At 35.1% G+C, this 16,233-nt stretch overlaps 1 protein-coding gene across 2 annotated transcripts in view; it reads left to right on the top strand.

Annotated features, from left to right (window-relative positions):
- LOC133544487 (xin actin-binding repeat-containing protein 2-like) overlaps window positions 1–16,233 on the top strand; it is a 182,095-nt gene that overhangs the window by 144,707 nt on the left and 21,155 nt on the right. For both annotated transcript variants that reach the window (XM_061889864.1, XM_061889865.1), the window contains 3 exons: window positions 13,912–13,992; window positions 14,108–14,177; window positions 14,394–14,497. In XM_061889864.1, the coding sequence (XP_061745848.1) occupies window positions 13,912–13,992; window positions 14,108–14,177; window positions 14,394–14,497 (255 nt within the window). The remainder of the gene's footprint in view (window positions 1–13,911; window positions 13,993–14,107; window positions 14,178–14,393; window positions 14,498–16,233) is intronic.

The following is a 16,233-nucleotide window of genomic DNA, read 5'->3' as shown; positions in this document are numbered from 1 at the left end:
AACATTTCTCAACCGATTTGAAACATTTCAACACCAACTATTTCAAATCATTCAGACCATTGAAGTTTTTTACCATTTTCTAAAAAATTCCCACTATTCCTGAAATTCCAATTTTTTTCTGAAATGGGACATTTTTCCAACGTCCTTAATTACCACATTTTTCAGCCGATTCAAACCATTTCACCTTCAACACGTTCAACTCATCCTGGACATTAAAACTACTATTTTTCCACATTCTACAAATTTCCAGGAATTCCCGTTTTTTGGCAACTTATTTCCACCCTTAAGTTCGACTACTACTTCAGACTAGTTTTTTACCATTTTTTAAAAAATTCCCGCTTTTTCCGAAATTCCCAAATTTTTCTGAAATGGGACATTTTTTAAACTTCCACAATTACCGCATTTTTCAACAATTCAAACCGTTCCACCATCAAAACGTTCCTCTTAATTAGGACAAAAAACATAGTTGTTTTTTTTAACTGGAAAAATTCCCGGTTTTCCCGACATTCCAGGAATTCTGTAATACCATTTCTCAATCCAACATGTTACTTCTTCAACATTTCTTGATCGATTTGAAATATTTCAACACCAAGTATTTCAAATCATTCAGACCATTTAAGTTTTTTTTTTTTTTTACCATTTTCTAAAAAATTCCCGCTTTACCCAAATTCCCAAATTTTTCTGAAATGGGACATTTTTCCAACTTCCACAATTACCAAATTTTTTAACCAATTCAAACCATTCCACCTTCAACACGTTCAAGTCATCCTGGACATTAAAACTACTATTTTTTCACATTCTACAAATTTCCAGGAATTGCCGTTTTTTGGCAACTTATTTCTGCCTTTAAGTTTACCAGTTTTCCCAAAATTCCAGGAATTTCTCAATTAAAAATGGTTACCAATTCAACATTTCTTGCTCGATTTAAACAATTCCAACACCAATCAATTAAACTTATTCGGGACATTCATGCTACTAGTAATTTTTTTTAAAAATCCCGCTTTTCCCAAATTTCTACCAAGTTCCCATTGAAATGAATGGGACATTTTTCCAAGTTGCACAATTACCAAATTTTTCAATCTATATAAACCACGGGTTGACCCCTGTTGTCCCGATCGCTCCTCATCAGCTGGGTTTCGTCACTGAATCGAGAAGATGCCAGAACGCGTTACTTCAGCCTAACGCTTGATCTCGGAGAGCGAGGTCAAATCCGGCCCTCCGATGCGCCCTCTCCGCCATCTGCTCAGTGAGTCGTGGCGCCGCGTGGATGCAGCGGGCGTAAAGAAAATCGCTGAATGCTAAATTTTACATGGAGGTGCGCGAGTGTCGGGGTCGATTTCATCGACTCGGCGCTCACGTGCCTCGGCAGAAGAGCACTTCCCAGGCGAGTGTCGAATCCGGAGCGCCATGTTTCAGTTCATCAGTCAGAAAGATATCATCATCCTCACTTTTAAATGTTAATAGCAAGCTCAAATATTCTAACTTTATCCACTGAAGGCCGCACACTGAAAAATCAAAGCAAGTGGGGGCCATTTTGATATTTTTTATTTTAAAAAACAATACAATATAAGTATAAAAAATATATATATATATTTCGGCCTCCACTCCGGCTTGATCTCAGGGACCCCAAAGGGTTTTGGTGAAAAAAATATAAAAAATGTGTCATTATTCAATATTATTTTTGTATTATTATTCAAGTTTTAAATCTCACCAACCTTTTTGAAACCAAGAGCTACTTCTTGGGTACTGATTAATGCGAAGGGCTACCAGTTTGATACACACTTAAATAAATTGCCAGAAATAGCCAATTTGTTCAATTTACCTTTAATAAATAAATATATATATATATATATATATATATATATATGGTTATTTCTGTCCATCATTCTGTCGCACATTTTTTTTCCTTTTACAGAAGGTTTTTTTTAGAGAATAAATGATGCAAAAAACAACTGAACGGTTTAAAAGAGGAGAAAACACGAAAAAAAATGAAAATTAAGTTTTGAAACATAGTTTATCTTCAATTTCGACTCTTTAAAATTCAAAATTCAACGGAAAAAAATAAAGAGAAAAACTAGCCAATTCGAATATTTTTGAAAAAAATAAAATAATTTATAGAAAATCATTAGAATTTTTTTTGTTATTATTCAAGTTTTAAATCTCTAGATCAGGGGTCACCAACCTTTTTGAAAGCAAGAGCTACTTCTTGGGTACTGATTAATGCGAAGGGATACCAGTTTGATACACACTTAAATAAATTGCCAGAAATAGCCAATTTGCTCAATTTACCCTTAATAAATAAATATATACATATAAATATGGTTATTTCTGTCCATCATTCTGTCGCACATTTTTTTCCTTTTACAGAAGGTTTTTTTTAGAGAATAAATGATGCAAAAAACAACTGAACGGTTTAAAAGAGGAGAAAACACGAAAAAAAATGAAAATTAAGTTTTGAAACATAGTTTATCTTCAATTTCGACTCTTTAAAATTCAAAATTCAACGGAAAAAAATAAAGAGAAAAACTAGCCAATTCGAATATTTTTGAAAAAAATAAAATAATTTATAGAAAATCATTAGAATTTTTTTTGTTATTATTCAAGTTTTAAATCTCTAGATCAGGGGTCACCAACCTTTTTGAAAGCAAGAGCTACTTCTTGGGTACTGATTAATGCGAAGGGCTACCAGTTTGATACACACTTAAATAAATTGCCAGAAATAGCCAATTTGCTCAATTTACCCTTAATAAATACATATATACATATAAATATGGTTATTTCTGTCTGTCATTCCGTCGTACATTTTTTTCCTTTTACGGAAGGTTTTTTGTAGAGAATAAATGATGAAAAAAACACTTAATTGAACGGTTTAAAAGAGGAGAAAACAGGAAAAAAATGCAAATAAAATTTTGAAACATAGTTTATCTTCAATTTCGATTCTTTAAAATTCAAAATTCAACCGAAAAAAATAAAGAGAAAAACTAGCTAATTCAAATATTTTTGAAAAAAATAAAAGAATTTATGGAACATCATTAGTATTTTTTTACTGATTAAGATTAATTTTAGAATTTTGATGACATGTTTTAAATAGGTTAAAATCCAATCTGCACTTTGTTAGAATATATAACAAATTGGACCAAGCTATATTTCTAACAAAGACAAATCATTATTTCTTCTAGATTTTCCAGAACAACATTTTTTAAAAGAAATTCAAAAGACTTTGAAATAAGATTTAAATTTGATCCTACAGATTTTCTAGGTTTGGCAGAATAATTTTTTTGAATTTTAATCATAATAAGTTTGAAGAAGCTAAAATGAAGAATTAAATTAAAATGTACTTATTATTGTTTACAATAAATAAAAAATATATATACTTGAACATCGATTTAAATTTTCAGGAAAAAAGAGGATAGGAATTTAAAAAGTAAAAAGGTAAATGTGTTTGAAAATCCTAAAATCATTTTTAAAATTGTATTTTTTTGTAAAATTGTCTTTCCGAAAGTTTTACGAAGCAAAGTAAAAAAACAAAATAATTTATTTAAACAAGTGAAGACCAAGTCTATAAAATATTTTCTTGGATTTTCAAATTCTATTTGATTTTTGTCTCTCTTAGAATTAAAAATGTCGAGCAAAGCGAGACCAGCTCGCTAGTAAATAAATACAATTTAATAAATAGAGGCAGCTCACTGGTAAGTGCTGCTATTTGAGCTATTTTTAGAACAGGCCAGCGGGCGACTCATCTGGTCCTTACGGGCTACCTGGTGCCTACGGGCACCGCGTTGGTGACCCCTGTTCTAGATCAACATTAGGTCCATCAGTCAATATGATTTTTTTCAAAGATATAGGTTGTCTGCTCTTTTTGTCACCAAAAAATATGTTTTTTATGGAAAAATCACAAAATATGCAATATTTTCACCCAATAATTTTTTTAAGTGGAATATTTGAGAATATATAATAATTGGAGCATTAAAAGGGTCAATAACTCATAACACCATTGATTTTAATTAATTATTATTTTTTGAGCAATGACATTAATAAACAAATCACATTAAAATGATCGGGGATCCAAAATTGTTCGAAAATAAGTTTAAATTTTTTTTTTACTGTTTACTTTTAACACAATAATCTCGAAATCAACTTTAGATCTATCCGTCAATTATAAGTTTGATTGTTGTTTATGTGTTTTTTTTGTTCATTTTAGGCCTTTCTTTAAAGAACAGGTCCGTTTTTTATATGGCAAACACAACATATGCAACATTTTCCCCAAAAAATATCTCAAAGTGGAAAACTTTGAATAGGTCAATAATTCATATTGACATTGATTTTGATTCATTATTATTTTTCAAAGAAAAAAACAGCCTGCATGGCAACTTTGTGTTATTAGAGTAAACATTGCAACATTTTCTTGTTACATTTCACCCGTTTGCTCCTTTATATCATTTTTTACGTTTTACACATTTTTCACTCGTATTTTTAAAATGTGCCGTGGGGCCGTTAAAAAATTACCTGAGGCCGCAAATAGTCCCCGGGCCGCACTTTGGACACCCCTGTTCTAAGGAATAAATCATGTTTATTTTGTGCGTATTTTTTTTTTTACAACTGTACTTTTATCATACTGTAACCATAAAGGGCTTTGTGAAAAGTCATTTGTTTCCGCTTGGAACTGATCCCGCATCGATATCGGGTATCGATATCGGCAACCACAACAACAAACAAAGTATCGGCTTGCATTTGACGTCCTACTTGGAGAGCCAGTTAACATTAAATGCCCTCCAATAACATTTATTCTTTTTTAGTCAAGTCATTTGCAAAAAGGTAAAATGCTAGGCCAGGGGTCGGGAACCTTTTTGGCTGAGAGAGCAAAGAAGCCAAATATTTTAAAATGTATTTCCGTAAGAGCCGTATAATATTTTTTTTTAACCCTGAACACTACTAAACGCGTGCATTTTTAAGTAAGACTAACATTTCTAGAGTATAATAGGTCTCTTAGTCTTTGTGATAACATTGTTATTCAGAAGCTAACTCTGGAGGGGGCGTGGCCTGCGGGCCTGCAGCGAAGCGGGGTGTTGCTGGGACCGGCCTCGAAATTAGCGACAGGTGCGTAGACGGCCCACCTGGGCCCTGTTACCTAATCACCTGTCGCTATGTTATAAGCAGCAGCCAGGAGGAGAGACGGGGTTGGGGCTGGAGCCAGAGCGCGAGCGAGAACGAAAGAGAAAAAGACAATTGCTAGAAAGCAACTGAGAGACTTATTGAAAAATGAAACAATACTGTAACCCTGAAACAGGCTCTCATGTCGGTTCTTGGTGGTCTGAAGAACCCCCAGGAGGGCAAGCACCACACTAACCAATAATAAATAAATAAATAAATAACTTCTTACCATCAACGCAACTTCTTGAACAGGTGCGGTAGAAAAAGGACGGATGGATTAAAAATGCACGAGGATGTTTTATATTTTGAACATCATTTTTAACACTGATTACAAGTGGAATTATTCATTGTTTATCGTGTTAAGCAGAGTCAGCTCAAATTGACCTGAGAGCCGGATGCAGTCATCAAAAGAGCCACATCTGGCTCCCGAGCCATAGGTTCCCTACCCCTGTGCTAGGCTATAAAGTACCAGCAGTTGGCGGCTACACAACAGCTAAGCACACAATAGCACACAAGCTAGAGACGTGTAAAAAGTGTCCTTAATTGAACAATATTCCAACTCTAAAGCAGTCAATATAAACAAGTATTAAATAATTATAGTTGCATATTGCTTACACATGTCATGTCTTTGTGATTATGTTTTGTTTTTTTGGACACTCAGTTCCGGTTTTGGCATTTCCTGGTTTGTTTTGTTACCATAGCAACTCGTTAGTTTTCACCTTGTCCTCATGTCACGCCCCTGTCCTCATGTCTCACACCTGTTTTCACTAATCACCACAGTATTATTTAAGCCTGTCTGTTTCTGTTGTTTATCCTGGCAACATCAAAAGACCCATGTTCCTTTCTCGTCACAGTAAGTGTTTTTGTTTTAGTTGTTCATAGTTCTGCCATTGTGCAAGTTTTAGTTCCTGTCCATAGTTTATGCCATAGTGCAAGTGTTTGTTTCCATAACCAAGTGTTGTACCTCCATTGTGAGCGCCTTTTGTTTGTCTTTTAGTAGTTATAGTGTTAAAATAAAAAGACGTACCTTCATTCACGCCTTGCTCGTGCCAACTTTACTTTGCATCGGAAAAACAATCCAAGTCCCAGTCGTGACAAAACATTAAAGTCTCCAAGGCAGAAGTGCATTAGAATGTAACCAGTAACAAAAGTGTCCGCATCATTCCACTTACTATGTCATGAGCGTAACCAAATTAATTTTTGTGACCACTAGGTGTCACCCCAAAAAATGTACTTTATTTATTTATTTATTTTTAGATTAATGTCAACCTTTTCCAATATTCCAGTACAAGTATGTGTGATTCCAGCTGATGTAAAATGGGATCGATATCCGTATCAGCCAATACGCTCGACTCCAATACCCCTGCTCAGAAATATGGTGATTTATATCATCTTGAAATGTAGAAACGACACATGGTAAGAGCAGTTGAACTGATTATTGTTTGCTTATTAAAAAGCCGATTTCACATATGTGGGTGTTGTTGATTCATTGTGTGAATGCTCCACAGTGTTCACACATATGGTTTCTCTTTTTCTTCTCCAGATTTTGGCGCGCTCTACCGTCCACATTTTTCATCCGATTCAAACCGTTCCAACTTCAAACTGTCCAGCCAATTCGGGACTCGAGGGCTTTCTTTTGAAAAATTCCAAAAATTCCCAGATTTCCCAGAATTCCAGGTTGTCCGGGACATTTTTCCCATTCAAAATTAATTGGCCATTTTTCACACGTCCACCATTTCCACATTTTTCGACGGATTCAAACCATTCCACCTTCAACATATTCCACCACACAGGAAATTTAAACTACACTTTTTTGAAGTTCAAAAAAATTCCAGGATTTTCTACAATTCCGGGTTTTTCAAAACCTTATTTCCTCCGACATTTTTCAACCCACTTCAACCATTCTACCGTCAAAACATTCCTCTTAAGCAGGACAAAAAACAAAATTGTTTTTTCGAACAGAAAAAATATTCCAGATTTTCCTGAAATTCAAGGAATTTCGTTATACCATTTTTCAATTCAACATGTTGCTTTTTCAAAAATTTTTCGAACTGTTTGAAACATTTCGACACCAACCATTTCAACTCATTCAGACCATTCAAGTTTTTTTTGTTTCTTTTTTACCATTTTCTAAAAAATTCCCAATTTTTTCTGAAATTCCCATTAAAATTGATGAGACCCTTTTCAATATTTCCGCAAATACCACAGTTTTCAACCGATTCAACCCATTCCACCTTCAACACATTCAACTCATCCTGGACATTCAAACTACTATGTTTCCACATTCAACAAACTTCCAGGAATTCCCGTTTTTTGGTAATTTTTATCAGCCCTTAAATTCGATAATACTCCTTCCACAGTTTTCAACCGATTCAAACCGTTCCAACTGTAGACTGTTCAGCCTCTTCGGGAATTGCGGGATTTATCTTGACAAATTCCAGACATTCCCAGATTTCCCAGAATTCCAGGTTTTCCGGGGCATTTTCCCCATATAAAATTAATTGGCCATTTTTCACACGTGCACCATTTCCACATTTTTCCATCGAATCAATTCCATTTTCAACATATTCCACCACACAGGAAATTTAAACTACCCTTTTTTGAAGTTCAAAAAAATTCCAGGATTTTCTACAATTCCGGGTTTTTCAAAACCTTATTTCCTCCGACATTTTTCAACCCACTTCAACCATTCTACCGTCAAAACATTCCTCTTAACCAGGAGAAAAAAACAAATTTGTTTTTTGAACTGAAAAAATATTCCAGATTTTCCTGAAATTCCAGGAATTCCGTAACACCATTTTTCAATTCAACATGTTGCTTCTTTAAAATTTTTCGACCGATTTGAAACATTTCAACACCAACCATTTCAACTCATTCAGACCATTCAAGTTTTTTTTGTGTTTTTTTTTACCATTTTCTAAAAAATTCCCATTTTTTTCTGAAATTCCCATTAAAATTAATTGGACACTTTTAAAAACTTCCGCAATTACAAAATGTTTCAACCGATTCCAACCATTCCACCTTCAACACATTCAACTCATCCTGGAAACTCAAACTACTATGTTTCCACATTCAACAAACTTCCAGGAATTCCCGTTTTTTGGAAATTTTTATCCAACTGTAGACTGTTCAGCCTCTTCGGGAATTGCAGGATTTCTCTTGACAAATCCTAAACATTCCCAGATTTCCCAGAATTCCAGGTTTTCCGGGACATTTTCCCCATATAAAATTAATTGGCCATTTTTCACACGTCCACCATTTCCACATTTTTCAACTGAATCAAACCATTCCATTTTCAACATATTCCACCATCCAGGAAATTTAAACAACACTTTTTTGAAGTTCCAAAAAATTCCAGGATTTTCCATGATTCCAGATTTTCCAAGCCCTATTTCCACATTTTTCAACCGAATCAAACCATTCCACCTTCAACATATTCCACCATACAGGAGTTTTAAAGTTCCCTTTTTAGAAGTTCAAAAAAATTCCAGGATTTTACACAATTCCAGGTTTTCCAAAGCCCTATCTCCACTCTTTTTTCTGGCGACTACCCCTCCCACATTTTCAACCCATTTCAACCATTCCACAGTCAAAACGTTTCTCTTAATTAGGACAAAAAACTAAATTGTTTTTTTTAACTGGAAAATTCACGGTTTTCCCGACATTCCAGGAATTCTGTAATACCATTTCTCAATTCAACATGTTAGTTCTTTAACATTTCTCGAACCGATTTGAAACATTTCAACACCAACTATTTCAAATCATTCAGACCATTGATGTTTTTTTATACCATTGTCTAAAAAATTGTAATTTTTCCCGAAATTCCCATTTTTTTCTGAAATGGGAAATTTTTCAAACTTCCACAATTACCACATTTTTCATCTGATTCAAACCCTTCCACCTTCAACACATTGAACTCATCCTGGACATTGAAACTATTATTTTTCCACATTCAACAAATTTCCAGGAATTCCCGTTTTTTGGCAACCTATTTCCACCCTTAAGTTCGACTACTCCTTTCACATTTTTCAACCCATTTCAATGGTTTCACCGCCCAAACACTCATATTCAGAACAAAAACCACGTTGGTTAAGACACTATAAACATTCCCAGTTTTCCCGAAATTCCAAGAATTTCTCAATTAAAAATTGTTACCAATTCAACATTTCTTGCCCGATTTACACAATTCCAACACCAATCAATTCAACTCATTTGGGACATTCATGCTTAGTCATTTTTTTTAAAAATACCGCTTTTCCCAGAATTCCCGAATTTCCAGGGAGTTCCCATTGAGATGAATGGGACATTTTTCCAAGTTGCACAATTACCACATTTTTTAACCTATTTAAACCATTACAACATTAACACATTCATTTTATCCTGGACATTCAAACTACTATTTTTCAACATTCAACAAATTTCCAAGTGTTTTTTGGTAACCTTTGCTGCCATTAAGTTCGACTACTCCTTTCGAATTTTTCAACCAAAATCAACCGTTCCACCATCAAAATGTTCCTCTTGATTACAACAAAACAAAGTTGATGTTTTTTTAAACTGGAAAAATTCCCGGTTTACCCGAAATTCCAGGAATTCCGTAATGCCCATTTCTCAATTCAACATGTTACTACTTCTTCAACATTTACAAAGTATTACAAAGCATTCAGACGATTGAAGTTTTTCACCATTTTCTACAAAATTCTCACTTTTCCCGAAATTCCCAAATTTGTCTGAAATGAGACATTTTTCAAACTTCCACAATTACGGCATTTTTCAACTGATTCAAACCATTCCACTTTCAACATGTTCAAAACATCCTGGAAATTCAAACTATTATTTTTCAAAATTCAACAAATTTCCAGGAATTCCCGTTTTTTGGAAACCTATTTTCGCCCTTAAGTTTGACTACTCCTTTTACATTTGTCAACATATTTCAACGGTTCCACCATCAAAACACTCATATTCAGAACAAAAACCACGTTGTTTAAAGAACTACAAAAATTCCCAGTTTTCCTGAAATTCCAGAATTTCTCAATTAAAAATGGTTACCAATTCAACATTTCTTGCCCGATTTAAACAATTCCAACACCAATCAATTCAACTCATTCGGGACATTCATGCTCTTAGTCATTTTTTTTTTAAATCCCGTTTTTCCCAAAATTCCTAAATTTCCAGCAAGTTCCCATTGAAATGATTTGGGACATTTTTCCAAGTTGCACAATAACCACATTTTTTAACCTATTTAAACCATTCCAACATTAACACATTCCTTTTATCCTGGACATTCAAACTACTGTTTTTTCGCATTTAAAAATTTTCCAGGAATTCCTGTTTTTTGGTTACCTATTTCCGCCCTTAAGTTCGACTACTCCTTTCACATTTTTCAATATTTTTCAACATATTTCAATGGTTCCACCGTCAAAACACTCATATTCAGAACAAAAACCACATTGTTTAAGGAACTAGAAAAAATCAGTTTTCCCAAAATTTCAGGAATTTTCTCAATTAAAAATGGTTACCAATTCAACATTTCTTGCCCGATTTAAACAATTTCAACACCAGTCAATTCAACTCATTCATGCTTAGTCATTTTTAAAAAAATCCTGCTTTTCCCAAAATTCACAAATTTCCAGCAAGTTGCCATTGAAACGAATGGGACATGTTTCCAAGTTGCACAATTACCAAATTTTTCAAGCTATTTAAACCATTCCAACATTAACACATTCCTTTTATCCTGGACATTCAGACTACTGTTTTTTCGCATTTAAACATTTTCCAGGAATTCCCGTTTTTTGGCAACCTATTTCCGCCCTTAAGTTCGACTACTCCTTTCACATTTTTCAACCCACTTCAACCGTTCCACCATCAAAACGTTCCTCTTAATTAGGAAAAAAAAACAAAAGGAATTCCGTAATACCATTTCTCAATTCAACATGTTACTTCTTCAACATTTCTCAACCGTTTTGAAACATTTCAACAACTATTACAAATCATTCGGACTATTGAAGTTTTTTTACTATTTTCCAAAAATTTCCACTTTTCCCCAAATTCCCAAATTTGTCTGAAATGGGACCTTTTTCCAACTTCCTCAATTACCACATTTTTCAACTGATTCAAACCATTCTACATTCAACACGTTCTAATCATCCTGGACATTCAAACTATTATTTTTCAAAATTCAACAAATTTCCAGTAATTCCCGTTTTTTGGTAACCTATTTCCGGCCTTAAGTTCGACTACTACTTTTACATTTTTCAACATATTTCAACGGTTTCACCGTCAAAACACTCATATTCGGAACAAAAAACACGTTGTTTAACTAACTAGAAAAACTCAGTTTTCCTGAAATTTCAGGAATTTCTCAATTAAAAATGGTTACCAATTCAACATTTCTTGCCCGATTTAAACAATTCCAACACCAATCAATTCAACTCATTCGGGACCTTCATGCTCTTAGTCATTTTTTTTTTAAATCCCGTTTTTCCCAAAATTCCTAAATTTCCAGCAAGTTCCCATTGAAATGATTTGGGACATTTTTCCAAGTTGCACAATTACCACATTTTTTAACCTATTTAAACCATTCCAACATTAACACATTCCTTTTATCCTGGACATTCAAACTACTGTTTTTTCCCATTTAAAATTTTTCCAGGAATTCCCGTTTTTTGGTTACCTATTTCCGCCCTTAAGTTCGACTACTCCTTTCACATTTTTCAATATTTTTCAACATATTTCAATGGTTCCACCGTCAAAACGCTCATATTCAGAACAAAAACCACATTGTTTAAGGAACTAGAAAAATTCAGTTTTCCCAAAATTTCAGGAATTTTCTCAATTAAAAATGGTTACCAATTCAACATTTCTTGCCCGATTTAAACAATTTCAACACCAGTCAATTCAACTCATTCATGCTCTTAGTCATTTTTTAAAAAATCCTGCTTTTCCCAAAATTCACAAATTTCCAGCAAGTTGCCATTGAAACGAATGGGACATGTTTCCAAGTTGCACAATTACCAAATTTTTCAAGCTATTTAAACCATTCCAACATTAACACATTCCTTTTATCCTGGACATTCAGACTACTGTTTTTTCGCATTTAAACATTTTCCAGGAATTCCCGTTTTTTGGCAACCTATTTCCGCCCTTAAGTTCGACTACTCCTTTCACATTTTTCAACCCACTTCAACCGTTCCACCATCAAAACGTTCCTCTTAATTAGGAAAAAAAACAAAAGGAATTCCGTAATACCATTTCTCAATTCAACATGTTACTTCTTCAACATTTCTCAACCGTTTTGAAACATTTCAACAACTATTACAAATCATTCGGACTATTGAAGTTTTTTTACTATTTTCCAAAAATTTCCACTTTTCCCCAAATTCCCAAATTTGTCTGAAATGGGATCTTTTTCCAACTTCCTCAATTACCACATTTTTCAACTGATTCAAACCATTCTACATTCAACACGTTCTAATCATCCTGGACATTCAAACTATTATTTTTCAAAATTCAACAAATTTCCCGTAATTCCCGTTTTTTGGTAACCTATTTCCGGCCTTAAGTTCGACTACTACTTTTACATTTTTCAACATATTTAAACGGTTTCACCGTCAAAACACTCATATTCAGAACAAAAAACACGTTGTTTAACTAACTAGAAAAACTCAGTTTTCCTGAAATTTCAGGAATTTCTCAATTAAAAATGGTTACCAATTCAACATTTCTTGCCCGATTTAAACAATTCCAACACCAATCAATTCAACTCATTCGGGACATTCATGCTCTTGGTCATTTTTAAAAAAAATCCCGTTTTTCCCAAAATTCCCAAATTTCCAGCAAGTTCCCATTGAAATGATTTGGACATTTTTCTAAGTTGCACAATCACCACAATTTTCAACCAATTTAAACCATTCCAACATTAACACATTCCTTTTACCCTGGACATTCAAACTACTGTTTTTTCGCAATTATCATTTTTCCAGGAATTCGCGTTTTTTGGCAACCTATTTCCGCCCTTAAGTTCGACTACTCCTTTCACATTTTTCAACATTTTCAACATATTTCAACGGTTCCACCGTCAAAACACTCATATTCAGAACAAAAACCACGTTGTTTAAGGAACTAGAAAAATTCAGTTTTCCCGAAATTTCAGGAATTTCTCAATTAAAAATGGTTACCAATTCAACATTTCTTGCCCGATTTAAAGAATTCCAACACTAATCAATTCATGCTCCTTATCATTTTTTTTTTAAATCCCGCTTTTCTTTAAATTCCAAAATTTCCAGCAAGTTCCCATTGAAATGAATAGGACATATTTCCAAGTTGCACAATCACCCCATTTTTCAACCTATTTAAACCATTCCAACATTAACACATTCATTTTATCCCGGACATTCAAACCAACACTTCCACCAAGTTCCCAATCAAATCCCGTTTTTTCCTGGAAATTCAAACTCTTCTACATCCAAACCGTTCCAACATTCAAACTATTCTTACGTTTCTCTGTGTTTTTCTTGGGAGAGTGGCCATGCCAGCAACCTAAAGGGTTCTTGGTTCAATCCCGACTTTCTACCAACCTCATCACGTCCGTTGTGTCCTCCAGCAAGACACTCACCCTTGCTCCTGATGGGTGGTGGTTAGGGCCTTGCATGGCAGCTCCCGCCATCAGTGTGAATGGTGAAATAGTGTCAAAGCGCTTTGAGTACCTTGACGGTAGAATAGCGCTATACAACTATAACCCATTTACCATTTCTCCGTCTGCAGGAGGTGTGCCATTCCTCGGAAGTGACGGTGAGAAGCAGTGTCAGAGAGGTCGCCCCTTCCACGGCCATTTTTCATAAAGAGGTACCGTCCCCCCCCCCCCCCTCTGCCCTGAATGATGAAAGCATTATTAAGCAGTTCACACGGAGTGCGGTATATCAAACAGGTGCGCTTGTTAGCATACCACTGATTTCCGCAGGTGGTCCACGACGAGCGAGTGCACCAGAACAACGTGGCCGGCGTTCACGGACACCATCACAACGACACAGGTTAGTTTAGATCGTAAAAAGAGCCTTGATGTGATTGTCTGAGAATCTAAGTACGGAGAGAAAAACGACGGACGTGGGGAGAACCCGAGTAATTGCGGCCGCCTGCTTGCCAGAAAATGAGCACGGCTCGCGCCTTTAATGAAAGGATATTTCGCTTTCTATTCCTCTCACTGCGAATGACTTAATGAGGCAGCTTTCTTCTCCCGTCGTATTCAGTTAGGCTTGCCGCAGGAGACGACCTACCCAAGGTTTCCACACAGGCTTTGAAGCAGCAGTATGAAAAAACCATCGAGGAAGCCACACCGGCCGATGAAATTAAGGTAACGATGCCATTTGTTTGTCATAATTGACTATGAAAATGAGGCGACACGTCGTGAAAAGCTGATTGCATACAAGGATACTGTGATTTGAATCCTAAAACAAAATGACAATGAGATTAATTAGATTTAACATTTATCACAGTGGTACCTTTACCTACGTAACTCAAAAAACAGAGCACCGCCCATTGAAAAAGGAACCAAAATCTATTTACTCCAATACAATACAAACTACAGTCCTCTTAAAAAAAGGTCTCTGTACTCCAAACAACTACAGTAGTTTCATGAATGTCAGGTTCAAACACTGACACCATCTATGAATCAGACCAGAAGCAAAGAATCATGCAGAGACAGAGTTCAATTTAGCTCATGAGGAGACACGTGTGGCTGTGTTCTAGTTACAGATCCAAACTACGTTCTAAAAGTCAAGCCCGCGTGCATCCTCTATTTATTTGGTCAATGATATTAAGGTAACGATGCCATTTGTTTGTCATAATTGACTATGAAAACGAGGCGACACGTCGTGAAAAGCTGTTTGCATAAAATATACTGTGATATGAACCCAAAGGCGAAATGACAATGAAATTAATTAAATTGATTATTTTTTTAATTAAGGAGCAAGCTTTTTGACATACAGTGGTACCTTTACCTACATAACTCAAAAACATAGCACCGCCCATTGAAAATGAACCAAAATCTATTTACTCCGATACAATCCAAACCACAGTCCTCTTAAAAAAACGTCTCTGTACTCCAAACAACTACAGAAGTTTCATGAATGTCAGGTTCAAACACTGACGCCATCTATGAATCAGACCAGAAGCAAGGAATCATGCAGAGACAGAGTTCAATTTAGCTCATGAGGAGACAAGTGTGGCTGTGTTCTAGTTACAGATCCAAACTACGTTCTAAAAGTCAAGCCCGCATGCCTCCTCTATTTATTTGGTCGATGAAATTAAGGTAACGATGTCATTTGTTTGTCATAATTGACAGGGGGTGGGGGGTTTATGGCTCGCGACTATGAAAGCGATGCGACATGTCGTGAAAAGCTGATTGCAAACAAAGATACTCTGATTTGAACCCAAAGGCGAAATGACAATGAGATTAATTAGATTGATCATTTTTTTCAATTAGCGAACACGCTTTTTGACATACAGTGGTACCTTTACCTACGTAACTCAAAAACAGAGCACCGCCCGTTGAAAATGAACCAAAATCTATTTACTCCAATACAATCCAAACCACAGTCCTCTTAAAAAAAGGTCTCTGTACTCCAAACAACTACAGTAGTTTCATGAATGTCAGGTTCAAACACTGACGCCTTCTATGAATCAGACCAGAAGCAAGGAATCATGCAGAGACAGAGTTCAATTTAGCTCATGAGGAGACACGTGTGGCTGTGTTCTAGTTACAGATCCAAACTACGTTCTAAAAGTCAAGCCCGCGCGCATCCTCTATTTATTTGGTCGATGATATTAAGGTAACGATGCCATTTGTTTGTCATAATTGACAATGAAAACGAGGCGACACGTCGTGAAAAGCTGTTTGCATAAAATATACTGTGATATGAACCCAAAGGCGAAATGACAATGAAATTAATTAAATTGATTATTTTTTTAATTAAGGAGCAAGCTTTTTGACATATAGTGGTACCTTTACCTACGTAACTCAAAAACATAGCACCGCCCATTGAAAATGAACCAAAATCTATTTACTCCAATACAATCCAAACCACAGTC

Source organism: Nerophis ophidion, linkage group LG27 (genome assembly GCF_033978795.1).
Source record: "Nerophis ophidion isolate RoL-2023_Sa linkage group LG27, RoL_Noph_v1.0, whole genome shotgun sequence".
Lineage (NCBI taxonomy): Eukaryota > Metazoa > Chordata > Actinopteri > Syngnathiformes > Syngnathidae > Nerophis > Nerophis ophidion.
This window is presented reverse-complemented; position numbering and strand designations above follow the sequence as displayed.